The 17,528-nt window shown below is 35.9% G+C and overlaps 1 protein-coding gene across 1 annotated transcript in view; it reads left to right on the top strand.

The window, feature by feature from the left end:
- LOC127935247 (adhesion G protein-coupled receptor B2) overlaps nt 1–17,528 on the top strand; it is a 271,317-nt gene that overhangs the window by 126,368 nt on the left and 127,421 nt on the right. The window contains exons 3-4 of the mRNA XM_052532945.1: nt 9,040–9,120; nt 10,464–10,649. Coding sequence (XP_052388905.1) covers nt 9,040–9,120; nt 10,464–10,649 — 267 coding nt within the window. The remainder of the gene's footprint in view (nt 1–9,039; nt 9,121–10,463; nt 10,650–17,528) is intronic.

The raw sequence follows: 17,528 nt of genomic DNA, 5'->3' as shown, positions 1-17,528 counted from the left end.
TTGGCATGTTTGTGTGCTGCTGTGCGTCCCTGTGTTTAATAAGCAGCGTGTACGCACGTTGCGGACCCGGCTATACTAACACGCTCTTTAAATAACAAAGAAAGAACATTGTGCCAGACTTTAGACCACGTTTGAGTTGGTCTATGGAGCAGTCTATTTTCAGCTCCTTAAAATAGCAATGCGCCTGAACACACATCTTTTTTAGACCAGCATGCCCATGGGCGCACAAATGGATACAAATGCATTTGCTAATTAAACGACGTGGCCCTGGATGGGAAAATGCAAACGGCGCCGGACTGAAACTAGCAAACACACTTGCGCTGTGCCTTGCGTCCCATTGCGCCGGGTGTATGATAGGGCCCATTGTGTTTATTCACAACATCACTTCTCTCTAGCCTGCAGCTTTGTGCCATTTTGTATAGGTGTAAGTTTAATATTGTGTTTACGTTGTTTATATATCTGATCGATTTCATATGTAAAGAATATGGCTTGCCAAGTTAATTACCCACTAAAGGCGCTTCAGTTTACCAGTGTTCATTCACTGTTCAGATCTGCCTCCATCCATTCAACAACTGATTGATAGAACCAAGTCACAGTATGGAAGAAAATATATATCACTACATGTCACTTCACAACTACTTGTGGGACTTATCTTGACAAAATCATTGATAATTCAACGTATTCTTGCTTTCAAAACACCACAAATGCACTCATGTTTGTCTTGAAACACGACGATGGTTTGATGTAAGAATCTTCTGTACTTGTACACCCTTCAATCCTCAACTGCTTGAACTATTTTATATTTCAGGGGAGATGAGAAGATTTGAGTAGAAAGGAAGAGCAAGAATATGATTATTGCATTTGCTGGTGTCAGAATGACACACCTAAATAAACACACATCTATGCACACTCACACCACACACCGCAGTGAATGTGCATATGCTTGTGAGTTCTTATCTTGCATCCACACACTCCCGTTGAAGGAATTGACTGGGATAAGAACACACACACACCTCCACCCGGTTTCCCCACTGTTAGCATCGCATCACAACCACGTAATCCATCTCTCGCACACATGCACACCTACACGCTCCGACACATTTGGATTTGTCTCTCTGTGGGTATCCCACAATGCACGGCTTTCTGTTTGGATGAAATCTGCCTTTCCCCAACACAGCTGTGATCATGCCTTATGCATCTTTTTGTTTTTACTTCTCTGTCTCCTTCCTTCCATGTTTTACAGCTTGATTCTTTTATTTTTTCTCGCTTCCTCTCTCATCTTTGTCTCTAAATCCTGGCCTTGCAAACAACAAAGAACGACTTTGGCTCAAACTGGCAATCCACCAAATCCTCTTTCTTAGCTTCAGTCTTAGTCAGAATGAAAGGTTTTACTCTACTCTTGTTTCACTCCACCCTCTTGTTCTCTCTTTCTCTGTATCGATATGTACTGTAAATTGCCATCCAAATCGTTGGGTCTTATTAAGGCATGTTTACTGAAAGGCCCTACAGATATTTCTTACCTTCATACTTGACTTCTCCCTGCAGCAGCCTGAAAGGTTGAGTCCCAGCGTGTTACTGTAGTCTCCGATAAGGAGGGACGTGAAGTAATGGAGAAGGCCTGCCAGGAAAATAGAAAGAGAGTTTTACTTGAGTCACTGACCCCAAGTGTCCTGTGGATATGTAATTGTAGAGCCATGCTTATCGCGTGTTATGCGGTCAATATATGGCAGGTTAACTTAGCTAGCTCACTACTTGTGTATTGTCATTGCACTTCACATCTGAATCCCAACAGCATCTTGTCATTTAGATCAGCTGTTTAATCTGAATAGCATTTTTGTATTTTTGAATGGCAAATATATATAGTATGGATTTTAATATTGGACAATAATCAGATTTGATGCCATAACGTCATCAGCATGTGCCAAGAATATAATATCAGATCAGTGTACAATTTTGTTTTCTGTCAGCTGCATATTATTACTACCTCCTTAATGCATACAAACAGACACACATACACACACACAGATTTATTTACAACAGCAAATCCTGAAGTCACACTGCAGCCTTGGCCCTGACCACATCAATTTATGTTGACAAGGAAATACATACATAAACACACACCTCTAATTGTGGCGAGTAGGTCACACATGCTGCGGTGTATAGTCATAAATAGCCCTGTGCACACATGCACTCGTGTACACACTCAGGGTTTGGGGACATGTGTGCATAAAAAATGGATAGTCAGAGGAGAGAGATGTGGGCATGAAGGCACATAAATCACTTCCTTTGTGTGACTCACTGAGTCACCACAACAAGGATATGTGAACACACACACATTTAGACACAACATACTACTCAGATAGTACACAGATTCAGTGACTAAGTAGAGCCAAAAAAATCACCTACGTTAATTTCAATTAAACCACAATAATGTACATACTGTATCAAAAGCATACATTTAGATTTCATCATGTGAAAATGAAAAGAGAAAGGAAAATCCTGTAAATGTCATATCAAACCTGCCTTGATTTCTTCTGTTTAACAAAAAATAAAAAATAAATAAAAATAAAAATAAATATTTATTTATTTATGAAGATTGTTCTGGTCACATTTTCATGAATCTGCAATGAAGGAGCATTGAAAGTTTCTAGCTTCAAAAAAGAACACAAAAATACCACAAAAGTGCCTCATGTGATTCATACCCTGTGTTCAAGTACCTTGAATAGCCTTGCGTGAGAAATAGGCCTGAATTTGCATTGTTATTCTCAAATATCTTTGCTGTTGTTTTGTTGAACTCAAGAACCAAATTAGTCAGATTTTTTAAAGAATCATTTAGACCTATTTAGTGAATTGGATTAACTGATTCATCGAACAGATCTGATTCAAAAGAACAGTTTGTTCACTGATGTAACATTGCTGCTGCTCTCAAGAACTCTCTTGAAGGATTCAGTCAGATTTTTGAAGGAATCATTAGACCTGGTTCGTGACCTGACTCATTGAAAAGATGTGACTCAAAAGAACAATTTGTATTACTTCTCTCATGAACTCTAATCCATGAGGTGAGGTAGTGTGAATGACAAGAATTTCAGAGAAAAGCATTCCTAAGTGAAATATTCCTTTTATATACTATTGAAAGCAATGGGGAACAGGAGAAAGGTCAGTTATCTAAAGTTTTACTTTGTTCTCTCTCTTTTTAATATCTCTATTGATTCTTTATGTTTGTTTCTACTGACTGTCTAACTCTAAATCCCATTGCCCTGTTCCGGTCATAATTGTTTTATGGTGGAGGCCCAGCACAGTGTGCTGAACTATGGCTTTTGTGTTATTTACTCTCCATTTGTATTGTACCTTCATGGCAGCTAAGAATGGATAGATGCTTGTTATAGTAACTGTCCACCCCTACTGGAAACTGATGGACAGGTCGTATTTACTACTCACAGACTTCTGCAGAGCGTGGGAGAGCTGGAGAGGAAGGATATGGAGTGAATTGTTGGGGTTTTAAAGTTGTTGATGTTGCTGTGGAGATGCAGGCTGAGGGGTGTCAGGCATCTGCTGGAGATGCATCGCTGCCGTGCCGTGCTGATAGATTTTCTTGCTGATAGTGCTGCCGATTTTTCTTCTGCTACATCTGTTTTATGTCGAGCTGGCTGGTATGGTGCCTCACTGCAGCTTGTTTCAAAGCGAAGTGTTTCAGTTTACTTCCAGATGTATTTTTCTCAAAGGGTTACAAAAATACACAAATGGACCCTTTTTTACACTTTTTTTTCAGCTGCTTTCAAAATCAGGTCCACCTGACAAAAAAAAAAAAAAAAAAAAAAAAAATTTGTTGAATATGTTTGCATAGGGCACATTTTTGTGTGTTGAAAAACAGCTGGATGGAACAATGTGGTCCTGTGTCGTTATATATATATATATATATATTCCCTCAAATGTCCTCAGTGTGATAAGGTGTATCTCAAAATCATAAAGTCACTGCTGGAAAGGGTTCAAATATGCAAAGACGCTGGAAAACTGAAGAATCTACAGGACCTTTAAGATTTTTCTGAAGAACGCTGCTCAGTTTAACTGTTCAGAACAAACAAGGGACTCATGCACAACCATCACAAAACCGAAAGACAGCCGAGGATCATCAGGTAACAGAACACAGTACTAAGAACCAAGGGTTCCCAAACTTTTGAGTAGGGTTATTTTAATAATTTCAGCATTTTTTTTTTTTGTCCTGTGGACTAAATGTTAATATCTTTTATGCACAATATCTTACTCAGGACAGTACTAAATAAAATATAACATGCATTTAGTATGATCTCTCTTATTTTAGTTACTATATTTAAAATTATTTAAAATTACTCATATTTTCATAGATTCTGCAAGGGGTGCCCAAACTTTCGATCCCCACTGTATCTCTTTATAATACAATTTATAAAACTATTTTTAACTTCAGACACCTCTTAACACTGTATAGCTTGTCATAATATAATAGTCAGATGTTTATTTATTTATTTAGTTTTTTTTTTTTTTTTTATGGAAGAGTTTATTGAATCTTTATATAATTTGCCTGCTAATTAAACCACCATATATATTTATAATATATTTATATAGTTTTCTATATATAGTTTTCTATTATATAGTTTGTAAATTTATATAATAATTTATTTGGAAATATGTTTTATTAAATAAAAATAAATTAATTTACTTATGTCATTTACATTTTTTGATACAAATACAATGCATGTTTTTATTTTATATATGAACTATATTTAGATTTTACAAAATGTACATCTATTAGTTAATAATAATTCTTAAATAATTATTTTTAACTTAACCTTCACACTTCAAACTTAACCTTTATAAGCTATATTTTAAAAAATAATTATTGACCATATTTTTATATATATTACGAAAAACTGTTTGATCTATGTCTAATGTAAAGCAAGTTTGCCTTAAGTGATGAATGTGGTTTAGCATCTTTAAACACCCAAGCTCAGTATTGATTGTTTTGGATGGAGGCGTGCAGATGTTCAGCATACTGGGCTTTTCTTGAGCACAAGTGAGTAATACAGACACACTGCCAGGCCGTTTAATTAAATGGCTTCAATTTGAGCTAACCGCTTAAATTCATTTCCGGCTTCCAAGAACAAGCTGTGAGAGTGGCGGAAACATAATTCAGCCTCTCATTTAGTGCTTAAAGTGTTAGCGTCAAATACATGTGCACACACACACACACACGCTCACCGGATGGTGGAAAGTACAGTTAGTTCTCAATGGGAAATGTACAGAAGACGTCCCAGGATGCTGAACATCTGTTTAGCGGACTGGTCTCTTAGGCAGGTTACACACGCCACTGCTGCAGCCATCTCCAGAGAATCCTGCTTTATCACATGACTGAGTTTCAGCTTGAGAATAAAATATAGACTCTGAGAAGAAACCAAGGTTTCTACTGTAACATACTGTATATTGATTGAGCAATTCTTTAGAGCTTCTCTTGAAAAAAAAAAGGCGTTTGAAGCACAATTAAATAATTATATTAAATAAATTGTTGGTGTATGCATTTATTTTATTTTTGTATTTATATAACCAAATTATTTATTTTTGGTATTGTATATCAGGGATGCCCAGTCCTGATCCTGGATACCTTACTGCAAAGTTCAGCTCCAAACCTGATTAAACACAGCTGAAACAATTAATTGAGATCTTCATAATTACTTGATAGGTGTATTGGAGCAAGATTTATAAATGATTTATTGGAATGATCTATGAAGGATCACGTGACACTTAAAACTAGAGTAATGGATGCTGAAAATTCAGCTTTGCTATAACAGGAATGAATTACATTGTAAATTACATTAAAACAATTGAAAATGTTTTATTTTAAACTGCAAAAAATAAAATAAAAAATCACAATATTACTGTTTTAACTCTATTTTTGATGTGTGCAGTATATTGGTGTGTCCCTGTACCTGTATGATTTTTTTATGTCTTCAGTGAGTTACATGTTGGTTTGGAAAAATCGGGTTTCATAATATATATATATATATATATATATATATATATATATATATATATATATATATATATATATATATATATATATAAAACAACACTACTGTTACTTTAAATCTTGAAAGGCCACGGTACTCTGTGATGACTCAGTTTACTCTGAAGCACGGTCAAGATGAAGACTAATGAAGGGTGGGCTGTTTGCTTCTCAACATGTGGATGTTATTGGATGCAGGCTGGACTCTCTGTGAAATGCAGCAGGAAGTAGCCAGGCGGTGGTTAATGGAGGTGTTATTGTGAGAAAATTGAGAAACGCTATTGGGAAATGTGCCGAAATGCCTTGAATCAAAGACATAAGAGCCCATAGGGTATACTTCAACCCAGAATTTGTGTCTAATATGAAGATAAAGGAAGTGTTTATTCTATCACCATCATACCGAACCGCTCTCTTCACCCTTTGCCGAATGGAGACAGTGGCATAGACCTCCATAGAGAGGCAGAGTGAAGGGAGGCGTAGGAGTGAGATACAAAAAGCAAGCAGAAACAAACCCCCGCCTTTCCTGACACCGCTATTGTCTTTTCCATGACAGAGTAAATTAGTGTGATCGTCTGCGTGCGCGTCTGAGCTATCATAAGCATATTAACACAGGCCCTGCGGGAAGCGCTGGTAATCAGGTCTGTTTGACAGAGCCAACAGGGGGAAGTCTCTAGAGTATCCATCCATCCCATGCGCTCCAATGTATATGATGCAGCTCTCTTTGCTAATAAACGCATGTCTCCCTTTCTTATACTGTACTGTATGGTTTTCTTTCTCACGGTTTCTCTTGTCTCTTTGTTTTCTAGTCCCCAAACAGTCTTATACTCTTTAGCTTCTATCTTTAGCTTTAGAAGTTCTGTCTTTTTAAAATATGTATTACACATCCTTATATTAAATGCAGTACATTTAGTTGAAATCTTTCTTTGTTTAGAATCTATTTTTGAAGCAGTCTGTTTTAAATGCAGGTCAAATGTTTTGTGTCCTAATGCATTTTTATCTTTACAATAGTTTCTGCATTTAAAATCCCATCCGCACTGACCTGTGAGCAACTTTTCGCGGTAACACACATAAACACATGCAGTCTGTGGAGTGCTTCATTCTCCACCTCTTGACTAAGATGAATTTAGCATTGGGTTTTAGGAACTTGCTGAAGTATAAATCATGCCCCTAAAAAATGTTTTTTTTTTTTTTCGTTTTTTTTTTTTTTTTCATGTTGCGGATGTGCTTCATGTTGGTGAATTATTCGAAGCATCCATAAACGCTCATGGTAATTTAGAAAGAGCCTCAGAGAATCCACTTGTTTTCTAGTGTTTCCTTCCTTCCGTTCTTCCTGCTACATCTTATGAAAATCCTCTTTTCCTGCATATGCTTGTGGAATTTATTAGCAACCCACGCAGCTCATCTTTTCAAACACTCGGAGCAAAAGGTCAAGTCGACCAATCAGCTCCAGAGAAGAGAGTGTCGTATGCTGAATGAGTGTGCAGTGCCCTCTATACATTACAGACAAACAAATTCAGAATTAAAAGAGCAAACATCTAAGAGAGAAAGAGAGAGAAAGAAATTGGTCTCCATGCATAATTGTAGACATATTTTTTTTAAATTACTGTACAGAAGAGATTGTGTGGAAATCCTTATATGGAGATGTTGTATGCTAATGACTTTGGACACGTCCTCATTCAATTATATTTAATGTAGATTTACTAACATTAGTTTGAACATTTTTTTTACTCTCTCTCTCTCTCTTTTATTCTGTTCACAAATGAAGTGAGACACACTTAACTTTTGTATGAACACCTGTTAACACCATGGTAAAAAAAAAAAAAAAAAAAAAAAAAGGTAACTGTGACTTTTTATGCCATTATTTAGACACAAACCCATAACTGCAAGATGGCTTTTTTTCTTGCAATTTACATTTTTTTTTATTATTATTCTTTATATCTATATTTTTTTTTTCCACCACAAAAACAGTAATTGGAACTTTATCTCACAATTCTGACTCAATTCTCCGTTTATTTCTCACAATTTAGACTTATTATTGTTCTCACATTTTGCCAGTTTTAAATCCTAGAATTGTGAATTGTATTGTATAAAAAAAGTTTTTATGTCAATTTTGAATTGCAGGAAACTAAAAATTGCAAGAATAAATTCTAAATTGCGTTTTTAATCCTGTGACAGAAGCAATTTGTCATACTTTTGAGTTTGTCCTTTCCAATTAAATAAATAAATAAAAACTTATGGCTATTTCAGTTGTGAGTGCAACTAACTTGAAATAACCAGAAACAGTCCTATATTTTTAGGTTAAGGTGTCAAAAAGAGTTAATCCCTGGGATTCATTTGGGTTGTTCATGCACTCATGACACTACACACTGAATGTGCTCATTTAAAGACTTCAGCAAAGTAGACAGGGTATTAGCCATTTTCCTCTATACTTCACTTTTTGGGGGGGTTGGGGGGGGTAGCCTCATCTGAGTGAGGATATTAGCCAATGAGTAGTTGAAATATATGCTCCCATGAGAGTATGAGGGATTTGCATGTGCCCTAAGACTAGGCTAGACGTAATAAACACTTTGGTGATAGGTCTTTTTTGGCTTACGTATGTTTACTCAGGAGCTAGTACAAGATGAGGTTTGTAGCAGCATATTTAAAATGTTCCTCACACAATGGGAATATTTACATTTCATTTCAGGATAAGACAAAGCTCAGTGGAGAGATGTATTACATTATTGTGTAAATGTAAAACAGCGCTAATAGTGTGTGTGAGCTTTAGCATTTGTGAATGTACAACTTGATGCCTCAGTTCCATTCTAATAAAATATGTATTTATTATCATTATTATTATCATTAAATATATTAATACATATAAATGATTAGTTAGTAGTGTTCTTTATCATATTTCTGTTGCTACCACTTCTTGAAAGTACATTAACCATACCCTCTAAATCTCATACTTGGCCTCTATTATCCTGTTTCTTTTAACTATGACGTTTTGTCATATGTCTGTCCAGAGCCTGATGATGATGAGCAGAAGGTGAAGACCCAAAGGCCACGATCAGCTGACCAGCCTGGTGTGTTCCAAGCTCAAACAGGTGAGTCCCATCTCCTTTCATTATTTAGTTGAATTGCATTTCAGAACCATGGACAGCGCTTTTATGTTTTTGGTTTGTTTGTTTTTTTCTTTTTAAAAAGGAAAAAGTCAGAAAATAGCTACTTCTCCAGGATATATATTGAACCTTTATATGTTTATAAATATACATTATATGATATATAGATATAATGTTGTAAGTAAAAAAAAAAATGTAATAATAAATGAATTGAAATTATTGAAATAAATGAAATTATTCCAGTCTTCAGTGTAGCATTTGATGTTCAGTCATATCAGTTAATAATAATTATTCTTATTATCAGTGATGAAAACATTTTTGTGTTATATTATTATTATTTTTTGGGGAACCATAATTCATTTTTGGCAGGATTCTTTGATGAATAGAAGTTCAAAAGAACAGCATTTATTACAATATAAATCTTTTTTGCAAACATAAACAATTGTGTGTGTGTGTGTTTAGTGTCACTTGAACAAGATACGATGTCCTTGCTAAATAAACGTATTAATTTAATTATTAAGCATCAAAAAACAGTTTTGAGCACCAAATTAGCATGTTAGAATGATTCCTGAAGGACCATGCAACACTGAAGGAATAAATTCACACACACACACACGCACACACACACACACACACACACACATTGAATAATAAATATACATATTATTTATAAATAATACAACAATTTTTTTATTAAGTTACAGCTAATAAAAAATAATAATACAAACAATTTCTTGATATTCTCATGCTGAAGTACTTATTAGTATCAGACCTTTACCCCTATTCAGCCTCAATCTCTGTGAATGAAAACTTATGTGCATAAACTCCCGTTGGCATCTCTGTCCCCATTAGCCCCCTACCTTCTATCTCCACACATCTGCTCTGCAAATAAGGCTAAGCTCTGACTCACCACATGCAAATGAAGATATAATGCGATTACAAGACGTGCAATTAATTTGATTTGCCCATTAACTTCATGATGTTGGCTCTATCCAAAGACACAGCTTTCAAAAATGACAAAAATACAACTAGGGAACTTCACTGGCCGTATTTCCAGCAGTCACATACAGCCGAAGCTTATGAGGTGGCTCCAATTGCCACTGACCTAACAACATCTTATGAGTTGCTGGATATGTGGAACGGATTGTTGGATGTTTTTGTGAATTCTTAATAAAACATTCCTGGCAGAGCTGTTCTAGTTTATTCACAGGAATTTACTGAAGGCGGTAGTGTAACATAACCCTTTAGGACGGATGTTGAAGTCTGGGGTTTGTGTCTGGGTCAACAATTGAAATATTTTCCTTTTCTTTCCATCTTATGTTTTGTAGGTGACCCAGCAGCGGAGGAGTGGTCTCAGTGGAGCGTGTGTTCGCTGACATGTGGGCAGGGTTGGCAGGTCCGTTCTCGTTCATGTGTATCCTCTCCATACGGGACCCTCTGCAGCGGCCCACTGAGGGAAACCCGACTCTGCAACAACACTGCCACCTGCCCAGGTGAGCCACAGCATCAAGCAGGTAGAGTACCTCCATGCTTTTGGATGCCCATCTACACATTCACACTCCCTCACACTGCATGAGCAGGTCAAATGTCATTAGACATTAGTTTAATGTTGCTTTGCTTTGTAAGTAAACATTTGCCAGTGCATGAAGGAAACATCAGTTGTTAGATGATTTGGTTAGTTTTATTTCTTTTGCATGGCACATGCATTTAATCCTTCCACTTTATGCTTAAAGTCCATGTGCATCACACACACACTGGATTTTTATTGAATATTATCTATTGTGGAACTTTGTACATTTGGCACTGTTGACACTCTTTGTGCTGCACTGATATAAATTAAGTCATTCAGTGTTTTTTTTTTTTTTTTTTTCATGTACTTGAGTACATGTACACTTGAGTATCGAGGTAGTGGGATTCAGGTGAGATCAGTGTCTCACTGGTATTTCTTTCTTTTTTTTTTTTTTTTTTTTTTTTTTTTTTTTGCATGTCTGCACATTGGTTTTTACCAAAATGAGTATCAGCATGTTCAAAATATACTGTTGAATGGACATTTGCAGTCCTGAATGCTGGCTAGTCAGTTCGACATCCAAGAGGTTCTACAGTCCACATTATTCAACAGGGACTTTTCACTGTTCGTGTCACTCAGCTTGTGTGTGTTGTTCCAGACAGACTGTGTTAGTCTGTGTGTTAGTGGTGGGGGGTTTACAGTGACTCTTCTTGCAGGTTACATCGATACGCCAGTAGGTGATGACAAGTGACTGTCCTTGTGAGTGAGTCATTGAATTGTTCATTCAATGTTTTTTTTTTTTTTTCTTCTCTCAATAACATCGATTAATTCAGGAACAATACAAAACATCTCATGAGTAAAATACAGGAGAATACTGGCTACGAGTTGGTCTCTTTGGATACTTCAATTAAATAATCATTGCAATTGTTGTATGCTGTGAGCTGAAAATTTACTTTGCATATAGTTTGTGCACTGCTGATAGTAAAAACAAAAAGAAACCAGGATATCTCTCAATCTGCATTAATTAATTTGCTCAATGTACACTACTGTTCATTTTTTTTATTTTTTATTTTTTTTTGGTGATGATAATAATAATGACAAATAATAATAAAAAATGTTGAGCTCCAAATCAAAGAATGATTTCTGCAGGATCATGTGACACTGAAGACTAGATTTATTTTTATTTTATTTTTTGCCTTAGCATTTGTATTGTTTTGGAGACGGATAGAGATGATTAAATGCCTGGCTATAGTTATGACCTCTATCGGCCCAAATTATTTCACCAGGGGCCTTTTGAATGATGCCCCTGCTTTATCTTTAAACACTGAGAAATAGATTAAAATCTTCATGTTTACAAGGCATATATATATATATATATATATATATATATATATATATATATATATATATATATATATATATATATATATATATATATATTGCCCTTTATTGCAGATTATCAGCTGTGTAACTCCTTCTTTGTGTTAATTCTATATTTATGTAAAACAGGATATCTCAGTGCACCTCTCACTTGTGCATTCAGCCTGTGTTCTGATATTCAGCGTCTGGCCTTTGATGAGATGGTTGCTGTGTTCAGCACTGGGTGTTTTTCAGTCTCTCCAAGAGTGCAGATCAGCGCTTTAGGATGTGATTTGAGGATAGCATCAGATGATCTCAGTCGAGCGAGCAAGACTGAAGAGAATTGGAGAGAAGTGAAGGTTTTCTCCTGGAAATATCTGCTTGTCAAGGATCGGTTCTACACAGTGATCGATGAAGCTCAGATATGAGCGACATTATGTTTGGACATGCAAACTTTTGGAGTACAGAGATTTTTGATGCTTAGGACAGAAAAGCTGATTATAGAGAACTATGTGTCAATAGAAAAGTAAACAAAAAAAAAAAAAAAAAAAAAAAGTGAAGTGACATTCAGCCAAGTATGGTGACCCATACTCAGAATTTGTGCTCTGCATTTAACCCATCCGACTTCCCAAATATTACAAGATGGTCAGGAATAAGAAAGTAAGATGCAGGCTGTGTTTTTTTTTTTTTTTTTTTTGCTATTTTATGTAAATGCTATGCTATTTATGCTGACAACATAAAGAGGAGGGTAATATTTACTAAAGGGACACACAAATTGGCAGGGAATGACAATGTGAATTGGAGAAGAGCCGCATGTGTTCATAGATTACTTTCACTCCACATGAAGTGTTTAACGGGGATGCGCGTTAGCGAAAAGGGAACGAGGGTCTTTGAGATTGGCCTGAGCTAGCATAGCTTCAGCATAGTTTAACTCTGAATGGAAGTCCCTTGGTCCTTCTTTTGGCTTTTGTTCAAACGGAACTTAATTGATTTGCAAAAGCAATTATGGCCAGGTTTATTTAGTTTGGAGGAGAGTTATTATTCAAAATTGATCAAGCACAGCCTTCAAATAAAACAGGTACTTTTAAAGTAACAACAATTCTGGCTGCAGTCTTAAATTTCCCTCTGTTTGCTTGTTAGTTAATCCCATTCTAGTGCTCGGTCTAATTTGTGGACACGAGCCATCGATAGTTGTTTCCAGCAGAATTAGCACTGCAAATTCTTGAATTTTGTTCTCTGCTGCTTTCTCAGGAAAAGTATGGTGAGTTTTACCAAGTGAACTTGATTAGATTAAGATTAAGATTGATTTGGTTTTGCGTCTTTTCATGTATCCACACATCTCAAAAGAGGAAACAAGGCCAACCAAAAGGGTCAGTTGTCATATTTTTGGAGAATAAAATGAAACATTTTATGGGACAGTTTTGTATTGTGCAACATGTTTTCAGACTCAGATGTGTAACTGACTAACTACTTTCACAACATAGTTGATCCTTGTTTAAATGCCTTTTGTTTTGCATAAACAGTGTTATAATTTTACTTCGGATGACTGAATTCACAGAAAGAAAGAAAGAAAGAAAGAAAGAAAGAAAGAAAGAAAGAAAGAAAGAAAGAAAAAGAAAGAAAGAAATATTTGATACATACAAAACCACTGCTTCAGATAATCCTGGACTTTTAATTCAAAATTACTATTTATATCTCCAAACAAAGGCAAAGATATGAGTCAAAAGGTTTCCATGGCAAGATCACAAGTTATCTGCAATGCTAAACCTTTGTCCCAATGAAACCCAAAATCTTAATTAATCTTTTCATGATAGTCTTAAGAAATTCCTCTCAATGCATTTGAGGATGTGTCTAGCGCTGCTGCATATCATTGTGTCTGGGCAGCAGTGCAGAGCAGTGCTAGCCCAAACTCCATCAGCTCAAATTTAATGAAGGAACGCTATTCAAAGCTTACGGCTCTATTGATAAATGAAATCTGATGCAATTATCACAGACAGATAAAATAACTCATGAGACCTAGAGTCAAATGAGAGAGCCATGTTTAAGTAAACCTTTGGTGGATAGATTTATTTATTTATTTTTAATACTTCCGCTTTTGAATGTTGTTTTAGCTGTTAGATATTTCAGAGCCTGGAAAGTTGAGTCCTTTGTGAAATTTAATGGAATACTCAAATCAATAAAGCAGCACATTAATGCTGGTTTTTTTTGCAGGATTATAGATTATGTGGCTGCTTACATGGGAACACAGCTCCAGTTCAAATGCAACAATTACCTTATTGTTCATTCTGGTGCGGCTTTGGTAGATTAAGCTTGACAGCATACTCGGTAATAGTATTTCTCTTTTGGTAATTTAATGACCTAACCCTTAATACATTTTAACTTTTTAAACTCTATTATTTTTTTTTATTTTTTATTTTTTTTGGTATGCATTTATTCCGCTGTAATTATTGCTTGCCATTATTTAAGTGTTAAAACTCCAGTTAAAACCTGTCAGGTCTGTTATGATATAGCTAAATGCAACTAACCACATCATATAATATAATAGAGTTTATTTAGTGTAGCAAAATAACTATACATCTAATCAGCTAGTTTTTGATGTCAAAGGCTGGGTATTCAATCAAACTCTACAGCATTTTGCCATATATTAATTTGTCATTTAGCAGAAGCAGCCAAATTAGATGGATGACATGAAATGGAATATGCAATATTCATATATAACATACTTTTTTATTTTATTTTAGGAAATGATGATGGTGATTATTATGATGATTAACGTGAATATTAATATATTATATTATGGTATTTTTGTGTGCTCATTTTGTTAATCTCATGTTGTTGATTCTGGATCCAATTGAAAAACCATTGAAAAACCAATTGAAAACCACTATATTCAATGAATCTTAGGGCAAAAGGGGCAATTGCATCTATTAACCAACAGGTGGTGCAATGCATCTGTTCTTACCCTTTAAATCTAGTGGAACATAGGACTACAGGGATTCAAGGATTGCGCATTCATCACAGCTTTTTAAAGGGCAACTGCATCAGTTAAAACTGCAGTCGCTGTTGCTGTTGGTCTTATATTTATGACATGTAAACAACACTGAACAATGCCTGCAGTGCCACAGAACACAGTCTGGCGGTGTTCTAGAAATGCTCTGTGGGGACATTGATCTATTGGTCTGGCGATTGTTGTCTGCCCTACATGCCGTCTCACAATCAGTTCAATCGGTTCACAATTTCTCTGTATGGTCAGCTTCTCTACCTTCCATCATCAAACCTCATTGCTTTTTTTGCTGCTTTTTTCCTGACAGTGTGCTCTGGTGGTCAGTGTGTTCTCTCTCGCTTCCTCCTCCACCATAGGAGGAACCGGCACCCCCTGCGGTGAGAGGATAGACAGGCTCTGGGTCTCTGTATGAGGCAGCACAGACAGTGATTTGATGGATACCGCAGTACATAATTTGGTCTATAGAGAGGCAGTGAGCACTGCGGGCACATCAGCCCAGGATTCAACCTCTCCCCATGGCACACAAAATCAGTGCTGTTGTCCTAGCCTCACGTTTCACTCTTAACAACTCACAATCAACAACGTCATCAGGCTAAAACTTGTGTTTAGAAGTCCAGGCAAGAAAAAAACTGCCAGTGACATGCTAGCCATGGGAAAGTTACAATTTTATATATTTTGTACTTTTTTGTGTGTGTGTGTGTGTGTATGTATAAGACATTTCTGCATGTAAGCCTCTAATTATCTTCTGCAATGAAGACGTCTATAAAAATGACGTCTATAAAAATGTATAAGACATTTCTGCATGTAAGCCTCTAATTATCTTCTGCAATGAAGACGTCTATAAAAATGACGTCAAAAGTGTAAATGCACATAACTACCTGATTATGCCATACATATCTAGGATTAATTTTAACAAATAAATTAAATTAAATGAATAAACAGGCTGAACATCTACCTTAATCATTGGCATATAAAAAAAACAAACATATTATATTCATTTTAAGAATTGTAGGACTCCCATATTGAATGGATTTTATTCTTAGTCAAACTGTCTCATTTCACAACAGATATATATAATATAAAATATAATATATATTTTAAATATATATTTTAACATGTTGATCCGATTCCAGAAGCAAAACCATATATATATATATATATATATATATATATATATATATATATATATATATATATATATATATATATATATATATATATATATATATATATATATATATATATACCAGTTGTCTAATTTGATCTACTGAAGAGGGCAGAAAGTGACTATGTAAATGGGCTTTTCTGTCCAAGTTGTTTAAGCAACAAGTACCTCTATTTTTATACATATCCATCCCTTCTCTCTTTCTTTCTCTCTCATTTGCTACATGCAAGTTCCTTTTTTTTAGTTCTTCATGCTGTATGTGCAGCTGAGCCGTGGCTCCTTTGAGCTTTGCACTACAGAGTGCTATCAATTATTTATCAGCATGCATAATTCACAGTACATCCCTCCTCTACACTGAGGAGGCCTTACAATCTCTCCCTCGCTATTTCCAAAAGCCCTTTCCAAAACCTCATTCTCTGTCTCTTTTACTTACTCTTTCTTTTGCCCCTTTCTCCAAATTCTGGCCAATTCTCTTGCGTTCCATCCTCTGTCAGGATCCGTTTTTCTTTCTGTCCTCACCTGAATCACTCTTTTCAATCTCTCCCACCCTTCCATCCTCCTCTCCTTCAGTGTTCCATATGTATCTTGCCTTCTATTAAAGTATGTCTTCTGCTTTCACTGCCTCTCCACAAATTAAGCATTTCCACTTTCTTGCTTTGGCAAGATTAATTAAATGTTGACTAACTTTGTTGATCTAGTAAGGAGGTATGCTCTTCTACTTCCGAAGATCCCTACAGTAGGTCAGTCTAGAGGAAATATTCGGGAGCAGGAGGAAAGAAGTGATTTGGGCTCATCTCGGCCGTTTGTGGTTGGTTTAACAGTTGTTGCATTTCCACTTTCTTGCTTTTGGCAAGATTAATTAAATGTTGACTAACTTTGTTGATCTAGTAAGGTGGTATGCTCTTCTTCTTCCGAAGATCCCTACAGTAGGTCAGTCTAGAGGAAATATTCGGGAGCAGAAGGAAAGAATTGATTTGGGCTCATCTCGGCCGTTTGTGGTTGGTTTAACAGTTGTTGCATTTCCACTTTCTTGCTTTTGGCAAGATTAATTAAATGTTGACTAACTTTGTTGATCTAGTAAGGTGGTATGCTCTTCTTCTTCCGAAGATCCCTACAGTAGGTCAGTCTAGAGGAAATATTCGGGAGCAGAAGGAAAGAATTGATTTGGGCTCATCTCGGCCGTTTGTGGTTGGTTTAACAGTTGTTGCACTGCAGTGGTTTGTCAAAGTTCATTCACACCCTCACCCATACCATCTCTTCAAGCCACCAGTCAGATGTTCTGTTCCAAAACCTAGCTAGCTAGTAACATAGTAAGCTGCCTTCATAGGCAGCATTTAAGGCATAAATTATCAGTCATG

Source organism: Carassius gibelio, chromosome A19, assembly GCF_023724105.1.
Source record: "Carassius gibelio isolate Cgi1373 ecotype wild population from Czech Republic chromosome A19, carGib1.2-hapl.c, whole genome shotgun sequence".
Taxonomy (NCBI): domain Eukaryota; kingdom Metazoa; phylum Chordata; class Actinopteri; order Cypriniformes; family Cyprinidae; genus Carassius; species Carassius gibelio.
This window is presented reverse-complemented; position numbering and strand designations above follow the sequence as displayed.